Raw genomic sequence first — 16,208 nt, 5'->3', positions numbered from 1 at the left:
GCTCAGCTGGCCTATCACCTGCTGCTCAGGACTCCGAGCAAAACTTCTTGCTTATTAATTAACAAAGCTTCATGATGACCTTGAGGTAGGCAATACCTAACAGCCCAGTCTGTGCTCAGACCACAAGCTCAGGACTACTTACTCCCAAAGCAAGCAGTGCACTGACGAATGTTGTATTAATTTAATTAAAATGTTTGTGTTTATTTGTAAATATTATTATAAGTAATAATTATAAATTGGTACAATAATTATAATAGGTATTGTATTAATTTAGTAATAAATATGACTAACTGTCCCATGGCAGCCGCTCTGCATTGCCCTGTCCTACCCAGTGGTCCAGTGCAAACAGGAGGACACCATTTGCAAATCCACCCCCTCCACAAGCTCTTCCCATCAGCTCCTGGCCTTCGTGTTTGTGCGGAGGCTTAACAGTTCCAGCTCTCTCTTCTCACCACTCCCGGAGATGACTGCTGAGCCATTTGCAAGGGGCTAATGTAATTGAATATTCAGATGTGGGGAGTGGGGCTTTTGGCTGAAGACAGCAGTGAAAGGTTCTGGGAAACTCTCAAAGTCCTGCTCTGGGGTCTCAGCAGCGTTACACATGCAACACAGGCTGCAGCCTCAGCCTGGCCCAGAGTGCAGAAATAAATCCTCAGCCATTCATCGTTTTTTAGGGATGCACTGGGCCATTGCTCTCAGTGAAATGGAGTGCTTAAGTTAGAAACTGGTGCCATGCAGTTGTCAGCAGCCCACACACACGGCAGGGCTCACACACCCGGAGCAGCAGCAGCCTCCACCCTGACCCAGAGCACAGCCAGAAGCAGAGGTGAGGCTGGCAGTGGCAGGAAGACCAACCCTTCCTCTGAAGAGGGGATTCCAAGAAGAAGCTCTGTCTGTGTGGGTTAGAAATGAAGCTCCTACTGGCAAAGGCGACAGGGGAGCTCAGCAGCTGGTACCCAACATCAGCAACTCTCTACCATGACTTGGTTACGCTGTGGCAGCTTTGTCAGGCTGCCCTTTGATGTGCTGACAGCAGCAAACCGCCTGCGTTGAACTTGTGGCCACGCAGGCTGAAGCACACACCCCAAACCCACAGCACGTGAGACGTTTTGTTAAACGAGGAGGCGATAACACAGATAACACAGCTGACACCTCAGCATGGAGAGATGCCTACTGGCACTGCTCATCTCACAGGGAGCTCCAAGAAGCTCCTTTATGCCTGACAACACTTATCCCACAGGTATTGCCATCCCTGGAAGCCATCCTTTGGTAGGTGGCTACCAGAGAAAGGGCACATCAGTTGTCATAAGCCATTTTACAAGAACGTCTACAAAACTACACAGACCTGTACCAAGCAGAGCATTTTCAGTACAACCAAGTCCCCAGAAAGAATAATCTGTTTCTCTTCAGGAGACTAAGCAAAAATCAGGAAGGCTTTCCTCTGCAAAGGTTGAGAATAATCAGGGTAGAAGAGAGGATGGCAATTTTTAGAACATTTATTACTCTACACAGGAAGGTATTTTGCTCCTTGTTGGTGCAGGGAAGAGGTTTTGGGAAAGGACCTGTCTCAGCCCTGGAAAAAGCAAGAGAGGGATTACAAAACTATGCTTGTAGTCTCAGCTTAACCCACGAACCTGCACAGCATTCAATGAAAAAGGTTGTAAATGCTTCATCAGCAACATGACCAAGCTACATAGGAAAGAAAAAGAAAGGAAGGGCAGATCCAAAGGGAAATAAATTTACTCCAGCATTACCTTTCCCTACAGCTTGCTATTTATTGAAGAAGCAGCAAAAGCTTCAGCGTGCTTCAGGATACAAACGCTGACACGGAAATTCAGAGCCCTGAACCACCTCCAACAGGGAAAATATACTGACCGCAGTCTCTTTGGAGGTCAAACAAAATCAATAGCCTTTCTCTCCAGTCTGTCTCTAAACTAAGCTTCTTTCAAAGACATCCAGAGAAAATGGATCATCTTTTGTTGTTGTGTGTGGTTTTGGGTTGGGCTTTTTTTTGTTTTGCTTTTTTTTAAGTGGTCAAACATTCATAGAAGCATAAGAACTCCTTCCTCCCTAAGCATACTGAAAGGATTGTATAGAAGTCAACACTGCCCATCAGTTTTACTACACAATAGATGAGTTATCCACTTCTTGGGGAGGAAACCAAGCTGGAAGCTGCTTAGTGCTTGGCAAGAGAGGAAAAAATAAATCAATGCATTTGCTTGATTGGGGTACGTTTAAAGCTGGTTGTCAATTAGTTCAACACAGTTTGCTGTTAGAGAGCACAACAGTTTAGCCCCAGGAGCTGAAGTTTGCTGCATTTCCTCAGATTCCTCCTGCTGAGAGACAGATATTGGATGCAGCCAGGTCAGGCACAGAGGAGGAGAAGGGGTGAGGCTGAAGTCACAGCCACAGAGTGGGAGCCTGACATCAGATACAGCCAGTGGGGATGGCTTCCTTCTGTTCCGAGCACACAGCACACCAGGCTTGTGTCCAGAGAGGAGCAGAGATGAGAGCTGGGTCTCACCCTGGTACACAGCACGCCTCTCCCCTCCCCAGCACACATCTTCTGAGATAAACTACAGCTTACACACCCTTGTGCAGATGGCATCATCCATTCCACACAAGGGGGTCACCCCAAGCTGAGCAAAAGGGCAGAAGGACCAAAGCGGGAGGATGAAAAACTTTGCCTATCTCCAGTTTTTAATGTAATTCTTAAAAATCTCAATACAAAAATCACAAATGGGGACAAACCACAAAAGTCACTTCCTAAGGGTCCCTCTGAATGCATCCAAAGGAAAATCAGAGAAAGGGATCACCAAAGGCTTTACCTGCCAGTTCTATTCTGACAATCAGTGTTGCAAGACACTCATTCAGGCTGAGAAGGCTCTCAAGAGGTGACCCAGCTCAACCCTCTGCTTTGAGCAGGACCACCAGGGCTGGGGACCTTCACTTCTCAGCTGTGCTCCAGCTACCCTGCAACAGGTCACTCTGAGCAAGTGACATCCTGACCTAAGCACACCTAAGGGTGGCATTAGTATGTCACAGGCATGGCTGGAGAGGGACAGACACATCTGCAGCTGGCAGGGGTCCCAGCACCACCAGCAGGGCAGAGCACTAACCCAGCAGAGCAGCAGAGTGAGCTGCCCCTGGCCATGACCATGAGACCCTGGTGCCCTCACAGGCACAGGGAGTCACGTTTGCCAGGAGACACCCATCCCACACGGCTGGGCTGTGCTGGCAGAGCCCCCACGGGCTGTGCTCAGGCCACAGGCACCCATCCCGCACTGCTGGGCTGTGCTCAAGCCACAGGCACCCATCCCTCACTGCTGGGCCGTGCTCAGGCCACAGGCACCCATCCCGCACTGCTGGGCCGTGCTCAGGCCACAGGCACCCATCCCTCACTGCTGGGCCGTGCTCAGGCCACAGACACCCATCCCTCACTGCTGGGCCGTGCTCAGGCCACAGACACCCATCCCGCACTGCTGGGCCGTGCTCAGGCCACAGGCACCCATCCCTCACTGCTGGGCCGTGCTGAAGCCACAGACACCCATCCCGCACTGCTGGGCCGTGCTGAAGCCACAGACACCCATCCCTCACTGCTGGGCCGTGCTCAGGCCACAGGCACCCATCCCTCACTGCTGGGCCGTGCTGAAGCCACAGGCACCCATCCCTCACTGCTGGGCCGTGCTCAAGCCACGCTGTGTCTGCAGCCGCCCTTCAGGCCCAGGACACCTGCCTCACGGCCGGCCTGCATTCACACCACGGGAACGAGGGTTTGTTCCCTCGGGCGATGTGAGGGCCGCCTCATTTCCGAGCGGACACAGTTAGCATCCTATCGTTAGGATCTTAGTCCCGTGCCCACACGGGTCTAATGGTGCTGGGAAATCCCGGGGAAGCTCAGAACAGGCTCCAGCAATGGTGACCATCAAACGTCCAGCCCAGCTCCAGTAGCAGCAGGAACAGCCAAGGCTAGGAGCTAGAAACAAAAGCGCTGCTGCTTTGTAATGCTTTTTTATCTCCCCTCCTCCAGCCCCCCCCAGGTGGGACAATTTACCCGGTGACTATAAAGCTCTTACATGTGCTTGTTAGCACCCCCAAATTAGTAGGTGTAAAGTCAATATCCTTTTGCCTATTTACTCCTAATGAGTCACCAGTCAGAAACTTCACTTGAAAAAAACGGTTACAAATGCAGATGCCGAAGCAAATGAAATAAAGGCAAGAATCACAAACGTTGCACAAAGGCAAGGGGCTGGGCACACCACACAGCACCAGGCCATTGTCACCGGCTCAAACCTAACAGCTTTGATTTGCCTCCCACCGGCTAAAATGGTTTGAAATGCAAGGTCTGAACAAAGGTGCAAGACACAGGAGGAATGGGAGGCACTGCTGGGCACTTAATCTCCTTTCAGTCTCACACAGGAGCTCCAGGAATGGCTCTGTTGAAGTCGGTGGAGTTTCGGGAGTGTAGGAAAAAGGATAATCAAGCCTTGGCTGTAACAGAGATCCAGCCCTGTGATCCCTCCATGCAACCAGCAGAAACCTTATTAGGGATTTGTGCTGAAGTTACCTTTAGGCGAGTTCCTTTGGCACTGGAACCTGGGCCTACATCACCGATGCCAAGAGGACAAGACCAGCTTTTGGGAGCTGCAGTGTTCGCCCTCTCACTAACCAAGTATGTGATTTGAAATCAGGAGCCTGAAGCTTCCCCCAGTCTGCTTCAGCACTCACCCGTGCAGCTGTCCCTGGCCAAGCACTGGGGACGCCTGGCCAATATTTTTTAGATTTATCTGGTGCTTACATGCCATCCTATTCCTAGCCCTTCCCTGCTGCTTCTCTACTCTAAGGTCCTCACAGCCTCCAGAGGCTGGGGGTGACATCCCTCTCACAAAGTACCTCAGAGCTCCCCTCTCACATTCCAACAGCCATTTCCTCTCCTGCTTGTCCTTCCAAAAACTTGAGTACATCAGCTTTAAACCAAAGCACACCAAATCGAAGCCAGGATCCCAAGCATGTCACCCACCATGTGGGTCAAACACCAAAGGCTCACATCACCATCGAGCTGCTCAGGAGCAATGTCTGCTCCTTCTCTGCCCCACCAGAGAAGCCCAGAGCAGCTGAGCAGCGCAGGAGAACAAGGACTCCTCTCCACAGCAATACCTGGGGCCAGACCCCTCCAGCCAGCACAGCTGCGGTCGCTGCTGGAGAACACCCAAAACTCATGACAGCTGAAAGAGGCAGGGCCACAGTGGTTGGTGGGGTTTTGTTCGTATTGCTCTGGGAAGAAAGGCACCTTTTTTGGCAGCTGCAAAGGTAGAAGAGGAGAAGGCCTCCAGACACACGTTTCAGCTCACAGAGACAAGGGCAAAAATATCTGAGCACTACCCAGTCATGTTCCAAGCTCCACCACTCCAGGCAGCATCAGCAAAGGACAGACACATCCCCAAGGCAGCTACAGCACAACTCAGGGACACAAAGCTCAGGATATATTGAGAAGGTCTCAGCCACTGTGTTCACCATGAAAGCATGAACTGTCTATTATGGGCATTCAAAAGTACTGAAAGCTCTTCAGGGACCAAAGTGGGCACTATTTATTGCTGACACAGCTCATTAAAAGGGATGCTTGCTCAGTGCAGCTCCCTTGAACCCCAATAGCCCCACACTTCCTCACTGGAAGAAAAGTAGGTGTTTCTTATTTTTTACTGGGACTTCTCACTGCCTTTACATCCAGCTCACCTTCCACTTCTTGCGAGCACTGCGACCGCAGACGCTCCACACGTGTTCTCCTCTGCATCCGACTGGCAAGCAGTCTGGAAAATGCCAGTATTGGAACGGCCTGCATTCAGCGGTTTCTGAATGCTGATCGGACACTATTTCATTCAAGCCACAGATAGTCATTTTTGGGGGGTATTTTCAGCTCCCTTTCTGGACTCTTCCAGCTTTCCAAGCACCATGCATCAGCAGTTTCTCCTCTTCACAGCTTCGTTATTTTTCACCTTTCTGCCGAACACCGGTGCAGTTCTGCAGGGCCTGGGCTCTTCCCTGTTCCTGCAGACAGCCAGGCAGTGCTATTGGCCTTGTTAATGTTTTCTGTGCTCCACCTTGCAGCTGCGGAAATTCCTGACTATCTGTTTTTTCAAAGAGCTGAGGTGAAATCCGAGTGACTGAAGTGCCTTGTTTTTTATAAATTTAACACCTTTCTTGAAGAAACCCCAGCCTGAAAACAGGAACAGTCTCACAGCATCTCAAAGCACCAAATAATTACTTCCACCCAGGCTACCAGTGTGGTCTCCATTAGCACTGTCTCCTCAGCATCTCTCCTTCTGCAAAGCTTTCATCCTGCTGGCACACCGTGGGCTCAGGGGGTTCTGGGCTGGGGAGGGACGCATGAGGACACTGAGATGATGAAATTCATGCTACTTCACTATACATGAGGAGCAAAGTTCCTTCTGTGTCCAGTGTCTGGAGGGTCCAGCCCCAGCGTCCCAGCACCCCAGATCACCCTTCCTGGAGTAGGAGATGCTCCAGGTGAGTGCGTGGCCAATGCCAACACCACCATGAGTCTCCAGGAGTCTGACTTCAGGAATCTCAAGCAACAGGCGAGTGAGGTTCCATGATAACTTCAAGGAGAAGTGTAATCTTCACATCAAGTTTTGTATTCCCCATCCTGTCTTTAGTTAGGCAGTTTTTAACAGGGTTATTGACATTTCTCATTCTTTCCAAATGTTTCTTGTGAAGGAAAAAAATTCTTTGGCCCCTTGACATCATGTATGGGAATGTACACAAAGCAAAATGTACAAGAGCATTTGTTGATGATGTTTTCCTTCCTTCTTCTTCAAAGTAAAAGCAATTAAAAACCCTTTTGGAAATGCAGACTATTTGTAGGGTACTTTTACTTGCACCCCAAGAACCGACTTGAATTAATCAATGACTGGCCAAATGCTTAGACATGGGAAAACCTCAGAGAGCACAAAACAAGGTTTGGTAATAGGCATCAACACAAAACAACTGCAGTGAACCCAATGGAGCTCTCAGCATTTGTGCACAGAATCACTCCTAGCCTAGAAATATACTTAAAATTATGCAAACTTCCTCCAGAACTTCATCGCAGAATGATTCGGGTTGGAAAGACCCTGAAGATCACCTCCCAGTGTCCCCCCAGCAGTCCCCAGTACAGATTCCAGACAGAAGTAATCACTATACTGACAAGCACAGAGCGTTTCCGGAGCCATGGAGGAGAAAGGGAAGCCCTAAGTTTGTTTCTGCGTTATTTCATCAGAGCCAGGGAAGAACATTTAACAAAGCAGATGCTTGACCTTCATGGGAAAGCACCATAAACACAGCAAGGCAGGAGCAGATAACATCATATTGACCTGTCTTCAGGGGCTGGCATTCACATTTTCATAAAGTGTCTAAGAAGATAAATCACTATACTAATAATATTTGTATTGATTATCTAAACTGAAGCAGCAATCGACTCCATTGTCTCACTTCCTCTTAAATTGCTCACAGATGGGATCCTATTTCCTATTCTGCATTTCTAATGGGAACACTTAAATCACAGTGCAGAATTATACACACACACACAAACTGTTAACAAAAACCCTTTTATGACTCACATGCAAATAAAAATTTTTCACTTTGTAGCTCACTTTCCACTCCACACAAGAATTAAAAATGACAAATTATCAGCAGATCCCTAAATTACCTCTCCTCGTTATTTCTGAGTCTCTAATATTTGCTGACAGACAGGCCTATGCTTTCCAAACCCTGACCAGTGCTTGTGGAGACTTGTGAAGTACAGACACACAGTTAAAAGGAAAGTCAAGGTTCTTTAAGCTATCTCAAGATCCAGGAGTAGGGAAATCTAAAATCAGTGCAGTGTCAGAGGGAAAATAAACGTAAGGCTTTGCTGTTATGCAGGTACAAAACAAGGACTGGTGCACAGAGACTGGGCTTCAGGTGTGATGCTGGTTGCAGCAGGAGCTCAGGAGAGCAGCTATCAAAATCAAAAGTAAAGGAAATTGGCAACAAATTAATTTTTCAAAACAGGTTTGCCATGAATCAAAAAGGCTAGGATTTTTCTCAGACTTCTCATCCTGCCTAAGCAAGGCTTTTCCCCACCCTGGCACGAGCACAGAATATGGCAGAATAAAAACAGAAAATGTCTTCAATATACAGATGGTTTGTATAAGATGCTAACAGTGTGTTTCAAATAGAACTTTTCAGAGCCACCACGAAGGTGAGGGCAACCAGGAGCCCTCCCTGCCCAGAGCAAGCTGGAAGCCCCAGCCCCAGCTCAGGTTTCTGCCTCACACAGAAGCTCCTCCTGGCTCAGCAAAACCCTGAGCTGCCTCAAGCTTCAGCTCATCCCCTATCTGCTTTAAAGGAACAGTTTCACCACTGCCCCACTGCAGATGAAAAGGGGAGACGTTTTAAGGGACAAAATGTAATACAGCTCTCAGGGATTGCTGGGCAAGCAGGGAGAAGCCCAGAGCCAGAGCACAGCAGCTGGAGGGCAAAGGCTGCTCAGGCCTGTCCCCAGGACCCATCTGACTGTACAGCTGCCATGGTGAATGATCATCCCCTGCGCTGAGGTCAGCTCTGCCCCCGGGCTAAGTAAGTGAAAATAAATGGTTTAGAAGATAAAAGGTCTTTTAAAAAAAATTATTTGTCTTGTTGTGATGTCAAAACTGTAATGGGAAGAGACTGGAGGCAGCAATACGTCGGTAAAATGGGAAACAGCCATTCTGATGGGTCAGCACAATTACTTACAAGGCAGATCCCAGCTCATGCGGGATTTGGGGCTGAGCTGCACTGACAGACAAAACCTTGCACGCACCTGTTCCTGGCAAGAAAAGCAGCTTGGAAATACATGTGGAAAAACTGCGGAAATACAGCGATATTTCACAAATCCAAATTGATGTTCGGACTACATCTCTTATCTTTCTTGCACAGAAATTCTGAGCCTTCCAGCCACAATGAGTTTAGTTTTTTTACTCCTGCTCTTTCCAGGAGATGGATCAAAATTGATTCAAACTATTCCAGGAAGGGAAAGGGTTAATCAGATTTCCCAAGGCAGCTTGCTGTTAAGGTGCCAGAAATACTGAGGGAAAGAATGACTTGCTAAAGATGGGACAATGGCACTGGTATTTTGCATTTGTTTCCAGGCTTTCAGATAGAACAAATGGGAGTCATTAGTGAAATGAGTTTAGGGAGTTCTAAATTAGCTGTCAGGCTGCCAAGCCCGAAGAAGTGCTATGTCAGCCATTAATTCTGGAGAGCACCAGATTACCCAAACCTAGGAAGGAATCCTGCAAAATTTAGAGTCAATTAAAGGAGGCTATTTTGCTATAATATTTTCCACACATATTACACCTCCTCATGGAACAGAGCCCACTTCTACCACAAATGAAATCTCTGGCAGGATGGAGTGTGGCTGATGTCTAGACAGCAGTAATGTGCTCTCCGTGGGCAGGTCCGCTGGCATCTCAGGGCAGCTCCAGCCCGAGCACGAGGTGGAGGCTGCAGGACTGGGGCGGCCCCGGGCAGTGACACCCGTTTGCCTCAGCGCCTTGCTGTCCCTGTACCACCCAAAGCAGCACATCTGTGTGGGGCGTGATGTCTGTGCCCAGAACGCCCTTCCCCTTCCCGTCCCCTCCTGACCCACCTGACAAACCCAAAGACCCAAACCCGTCCCTCGGGGTTCTGAGCCGAACCCGCTGAGCCGGGGGAGCCTCCAGGGGCTGGCACGGCCTCAGTGCCCAGGGCTGATGTCCCACCTGTGCCCTGCCCCAAAAAAGCCTCCCCGCTGTAGACGAGAGAGCTTATCGGTAGGCAGGTTTATAAAGCACAGAGTTTGTAACCTCCTGAGGGACCTGGGAGTGTTTTGAAGCTGTGATGGAATGGATGCACGGAGCACACAGCACCTGGGATGGCCGCTCGGAGCACACAGCACCTGGGATGGACTCTCGGAGCACACAGCACCTGGGATGGACTCTCGGAGCACACAGCACCTGGGATGGACGCACGGAGCACACAGCACCTGGGATGGATGCACGGAGCACACAGCACCTGGGATGGCCGCTCGGAGCACACAGCACCTGGGATGGACGCTCGGAGCACACAGCACCTGGGAGGGATGCACGGAGCACACAGCACCTGGGAGGGATGCACGGAGCACACAGCACCTGGGATGGCCGCTCGGAGCACACAGCACCTGGGATGGACGCTCGGAGCACACAGCACCTGGGATGGACGCACGGAGCACACAGCACCTGGGATGGATGCACGGAGCACACAGCACCTGGGATGGACGCTCGGAGCACACAGCACCTGGGATGGATGCACGGAGCACACAGCACCTGGGATGGACGCTCGGAGCACACAGCTCCTGGGATGGATGCACGGGGCACACAGCACCTGGGATGGATGCACGGAGCACACAGCTCCTGGGATGGATGCACGGAGCACACAGCACCTGGGAGGGATGCAGGGAGCACACAGCACCTGGGATGGATGCACGGGGCACACAGCACCTGGAGGTGCCGATCAGGGATGTGCTCCTGTGCCGAGCCCAGCCCCGGGACACCCCCACACTCCGCACATTAAAGTTGCCTCCACCGAGGGGAGCACAGGGCTCTCACACCTCCGCACTGATGGCTGTCGCTGCTCCGTGCCCCGCAGGACAGCAGCACTGCGAACAAATTAAACCAAAAACCTCTGAAATACAAATGAGGCAAAAAATGCCTTCACCCAACCAAGAGAGCTCTGCCTGCCCAACTGCGCCGGATACACAGATCGTGAACAAACAGGATAGAATGTCTTCTGCCTTTTGTGAAATGAAAATAAATGAAAGGATCTAAGGTTTCAGGTCACTGATCCCTCTCTTCCCTATCTGTACCATTTATCGGAGGTAGATTATAAAGGTTCCAGGTCCTTTTTTTTTTGTCAGCAATTTAATGGTTGTTTTTCATCCTTTCATTTTCTGAATGAAAGGACCACTTAGGAACCTGTAAAGCAATAATAAGCTTATAATAGAAATACTGTTTTTCTGGGCCAGTGCAAATTCTTTCTGAATAGGTTCAAGGGATTAAAGTAAAAATGCAATTTGTATATACATCAGTCCTTTAATTAGTTTATAGTCTGTTAAGAGATAATATTTTGCTCACACAGATCATCTATTATCTAAAGATCTCAGAGCACTTTAGGAACATCAATTAAGCCTTTAAAAAAAACAACCTTGGGAGATAGGTAAGTGTATTTAGATTAATTAGTGTTGCTGTGAGCAGCAGGCATTATTATTAGATTTAATTTAGTCCAATAATTGACTTATCTGTTAATGGATTGTAATTCATCTGAGAAGGGATCAAATCCATCTGATTAAATGGATTACATCGACTCAATTAATTCTATTAACTGACTTAATTTGACATTTAATAATCTGACACACAGGACCAGATCTTGGCCCCAAAGAATGCATAAACCAAAAATTACACACTGGAATTATTATGGCAGCAGAATTATGCATTGCAGAGCATGCATTTTGTCTTGCACATGGCATTTACACACCTGGATAAAACAATCAAGGGGATTCCTCTGGCTGGGTCCCCCCGCCCTGCAGCAGCATTCCTCCCTGACCAGGGCTGGCTGCTCATTTTACTCGGGGTGGCTGCTTGGAAAGCAGAAGTTCCCTGCCTGAGATCGGCCACCTCCCCTCTGTTCTGGGCATTCTCTGCAACCAAGAGGTGAGAAGTTTTACAGAAGTCAATAAGCCTTGCAATAAAAGTAACCTCATTTCAAAGGCAGGACAACCCTCCCATTTGGAAGCTGGATATGTGGGAAAAAAAAAAAAAAAAAAGGAAAAAAGAAACATTTGGACACTGTTATGAATATAAGGGAAGACGGGAAAGAGGTGTTAAAACATTATTTATTCCGCTATCCTTAAAACGGGCTGGTGCTAAAGGGCTGGTGATGAGCACCGGGGACCTTCGCCCTGACAGAGCTTCCCAGGTGAGCCCTGAGCCCGCGTGGCCCTGCCCGATGTCACCTTCTCCTGACTGGACCCGGCTGTTGAGAGGATGCACGGCTGGAGCAGCTCACGGGCACTTTGCCCACGTCTCTTGCCTTTTCTCAGACATTTCTCAGACGTGTTTCTCCTCCCAAAACCTTCCCCAGCTGCAGTCCTTGGTCCACCAGCCCTCACAGCCCTCACCGTGCGCTCCCCAGCAGGGCCGGGGCAGGAGCCGGTGCCATCTGCGAGGGTGGCACAGCCCGGCTCTGTCACGGGCAGGGAAAAGGCAGGGGGACCCTCAGCCATCTGCTGCGTGGGAGGAGAGGTGTCCTCCTCCAGATGCAGACCTGACCGGCAGGACGGAGATGTGGATCAAAAGTTTACAACTGTTGAGATCCCCAGACCCGGTTTAAGCCTCTCTCTGGTCTTGATCAAAGGTTACTCCATAATAATGCCTCAGGGGGCGGGGTTCCTGGCACATAATGAACCCTGTGTCATTGCTTTTGTGTCCAGGTTGGGCTGTAACACAGATGGTTCTCACTCCAGTAACTCCGACATCTCTCCCCCCTCCATTATCCCAGACAGGAGCTTTGCGTGGTTCCATCCCGGCCCGCCGTGTCCCACCTCACTGTCTCCCCGATTGTCATGCTCTGAGTGCTCCGTGCCAAGCAGCACCAAGAGCAGATTTCCATAACCTTTCACAGCTCTGGGGGCGAGGAGGCTCTGCAGCCTCGGCGCGTTTGCTGAGAGGCTCTGGGCAGGGAGCCGCACGGGGTCTGGGGGGGCAGGCAGGGATGGGGAGGGGTTTGGATGCAGGCAGGGATGGGGAACAGGGTCAGGAGGCAGGCAGGGATGGGGAACAGGGTCAGGAGGCAGGCAGGGATGGGGAGGGGTTTGGATGCAGGCAGGGATGGGGAACAGGGTCAGGAGGCAGGCAGGGATGGGGAACCGGGGTTTGGATGCAGGCAGGGATGGGGAACCGGGGTTTGGATGCAGGCAGGGATGGGGAACCGGGGTTTGGATGCAGGCAGGGATGGGGAGGGGGTTTGGATGCAGGCAGGGATGGGGAACAGGGTTTGGAGGCAGGCAGGGATGGGGAACGGGGTTTGGAGGCAGGCAGGGATGGAGAACAGGGTCAGGAGGCAGGCAGGGATGCAGGAGCGGGGTTTGGACGCAGGCAGGGATGCAGGAACAGGGTTTGGAGCAGGCAGGGATGCAGGAACAGGGTTAGGAGGCAGGCAGGGATGCAGGAGCGGGTTTTGGAGCAGGCAGGGATGCAGGAGCGGGATTAGGAGGCAAGCAGGGATGGGGAACACGGTTTGGTGACAGGCAGGGATGCAGGAGCGGGATTAGGAGGCAGACAGGGATGGGGAACACGGTTTGGTGACAGGCAGGGATGCAGGAGCTCCCGGCCGGGAATCTCGGGCTCTGTCATGGCAGCAGCGCCCTCGGCCACGAGCGCGCTCCCGCACGCGGGGTTTGTTGTTCAGACACGATTGCATATGTATGAAGGGGACAAGATGGGCTTTGACACATAAATTAGCACTTGTCAGCTGCTCCCGGGAACACTTCCCTGCTGCACCCACTGTAAATGCCGCCTTCTTTCAGCGAGAGGAAAACTCCATCACGGCACCTGACAGGCACCGCGGGCAGCAGCCGCACCGGCGGCCGCGGCAGCGCCCAGCGCCTCGTTTACACATCAGAGCTCAGGAGGATGAATGCCACAAAATGACACAATAATTAGCAGCCAAGTGGCACTTTTCACTCCTGTAATATCTGGGAAAAAATTTGGGAATGACAAAGGGCAAGGCTGACGAGACGCGAGGGCAGGGCTTTCTCTGAGAGAGGGGTTGACCCCGCACAAGTGCTTTGGGGGTCACTCCCTCCCTGCCCGGCGCTCTCCGGCTGTCGCTTCCCGCGGCACAGCTCCCGCACCTGCAGTGGCAGCGGCTGCCCGCAGTGCTCAGCGTGTGCCTCATCCCTCCTGAGGCCTCCCGAGGGCACAACCGCTCCCAGATTTTGACCTGCCCTCCTCGAAGCTCGGCTCCACCTCACCAGTGCTGCACCAGACAATCCCATGCGAGTGGCTGAGCCTGCAAACTCTCACACACACCTCTGCAACAGCACGGGAACGCACAGGCTGCACATCCCAAACACGGACAGGACCAGTGCTCTCAACTGCACATCCCAAACACAGACAGGACCAGTGCTCTCAACAGCCCTAAACTCCTCCCAACAGCCAACTAGAGTAAAAGCATCTCAGCAGAAACCATCTCAGAATGAACCAGAATTACAGCATTTTTCATAGCCCAGGCTCTAGCGGCGTTTCCAGCATGTTGCTTGTGTGCAAATCACAACAAGAATAGCTGAATGTGCTGTCAGCACAGGGTGAGTGCTGTTTTTCCTGCAAGATCCACACACTCAAGAGATTCAGCTTGAGCTCTGGGGTACTCTCAAAGCTCTCAAGGTCTACGTTCAGTTTAAACCAAATATCCCACCACCCGAAAAGAAGAAAGTGCTTCTTTCAAACACTGGATTCACCCAAACACGAGTCCAAGAGTTCATGGGGAAAGGACTTCCCCAACCACCAATTTAGGTATCATTTATGAATTGCAGTAAGCACACTGTGAGCTCATGGCCCGGGGAGAAAGACATTCTTTTCTTCAACCATATACCAATAAATTGGGGCATGGCAGTATTGTGGGAACTGCTTGCAGCTGGGAGGCAGCACCAGCAAAATAAATCTCATGTTCTTAACCTGGAAATGTTATTTTTCCTTTTATTTTGTTTTTCATTGCTCTTATTACTTTTCTCCCAAGAGGTTCTTAGCACAACACCCTGGATTAAAGCCTTTGACCTGAAGTCTGGGGGATCCCAGTAAATATTCTTACCATATTTATCTCCATCTTCTCCTTTGGCACTGATCCTCCTGCCGAGCACTTGGATGTGCTTCCCACTTGTCCTGCTGTAGAGCTGATAGAGCCGGAGCTGCTTCCTGCTCACATCGTCCCTCGCTCGCGTCTGGTTCTCCACGTGTATCCGAAAATCCACATTCTCCTCAGCAGCAAACATCTGGGATGGTGGGGAGTGGGGAGAGAGAGCAGAACAGAGCATGAGCACAGCAGGCTCTGGGGCAGAGGGACTGCACACTGGCCTGCCAAGGGGGGCTCAGGTTTGGCTGCCTTTCATTTGGCAGCAGTGTCAGCAGCCACCCAGAGTTGATTCTCCACAGCAAACCGAACCTGGGCCATTGCAATCAAACTGAGAGTTTTCAAATAAAAACTTCTGCTCATCCTTGCTTTGATTAAATCCTCGTCAGCCATGCTGACCATAAATTAGGCTCCCCACTGCATATGCACTGCCTCTACCAGGTGACACAGGCCTAAACTGGAGAGTGGAGACAGCTGAACTCTTCTCAGAGATTTGGTGCATCACCTTCAGCAGCTGCACTGATTCTCTGAGATAACTGCAGGAAAACATCAAGGGAAAAAACTCTTTGTGTTACCCTTAGCAGTCTGGACTTGAACTTCAGACTGGCATAAAGTCCACTACAACAGAAGTGACGCTTGTACACTCCACAGCTTAATTGTTTGACAACTATGCTCTGCAGTGAAGAACACATGGTGAACACAACCATGATCACCAGCCATGGATGTGTTTCTGTCCACCTCAAAAGGGCCACAGGAGGAGTGGTGAGAATCAAACCAGCTTTTCCACCAGTGGCTGTGATCAGCAGGGGTCTGACAACCTCAGCCACCTCATCTGTTTGTCTGCCAAGGGAATAAATTAACCTTAGTTCACTACAGCCTTAATTATTACCATAAACTTTTCATTTTGTTTCCTATTTTAAGTATCCCCAAGAAATATCAAAACAGGAGTCCCACTTTTCCTTCCAAAGAGTCATCCTGACTGGCCCAAGGTCAGAGGACCCAATAACACCACTGCTCTCAAGATGCCTTCCCAAAGGGGAGACTGGGCAGCATGCACCCAAAAAGCTCTTCACACCCAAACAACAGGAAGGCCCCAAAATTGCTCCATGAACTGTCCATCTATGATCTGTGGAGCATTTGCACCACAACATCCAAACTCACAGATGGCAACATTTTGGTGGCAGACTTTACAGGACAACAAATGACATGGAACATGGCCTGCAAGCAAAAGTGTTCTGATGTATCAGTGTGGGGAGGGAACTGGCAAT

General features: G+C 50.4%; 1 protein-coding gene across 1 annotated transcript in view; it reads right to left on the bottom strand.

Annotated features, from left to right (window-relative positions):
• The window catches only part of FGF18 (fibroblast growth factor 18), a 65,909-nt gene that overhangs the window by 27,737 nt on the left and 21,964 nt on the right, over positions 1-16,208 (bottom strand). The window contains exon 3 of the mRNA XM_063168342.1: positions 14,902-15,082. Within this exon, the coding sequence (XP_063024412.1) occupies positions 14,902-15,082 (181 nt within the window). The remainder of the gene's footprint in view (positions 1-14,901; positions 15,083-16,208) is intronic.

This window comes from Melospiza melodia, chromosome 14 (assembly GCF_035770615.1).
Source record: "Melospiza melodia melodia isolate bMelMel2 chromosome 14, bMelMel2.pri, whole genome shotgun sequence".
Classification (NCBI taxonomy): Eukaryota; Metazoa; Chordata; class Aves; order Passeriformes; family Passerellidae; genus Melospiza; species Melospiza melodia.
This window is presented reverse-complemented; position numbering and strand designations above follow the sequence as displayed.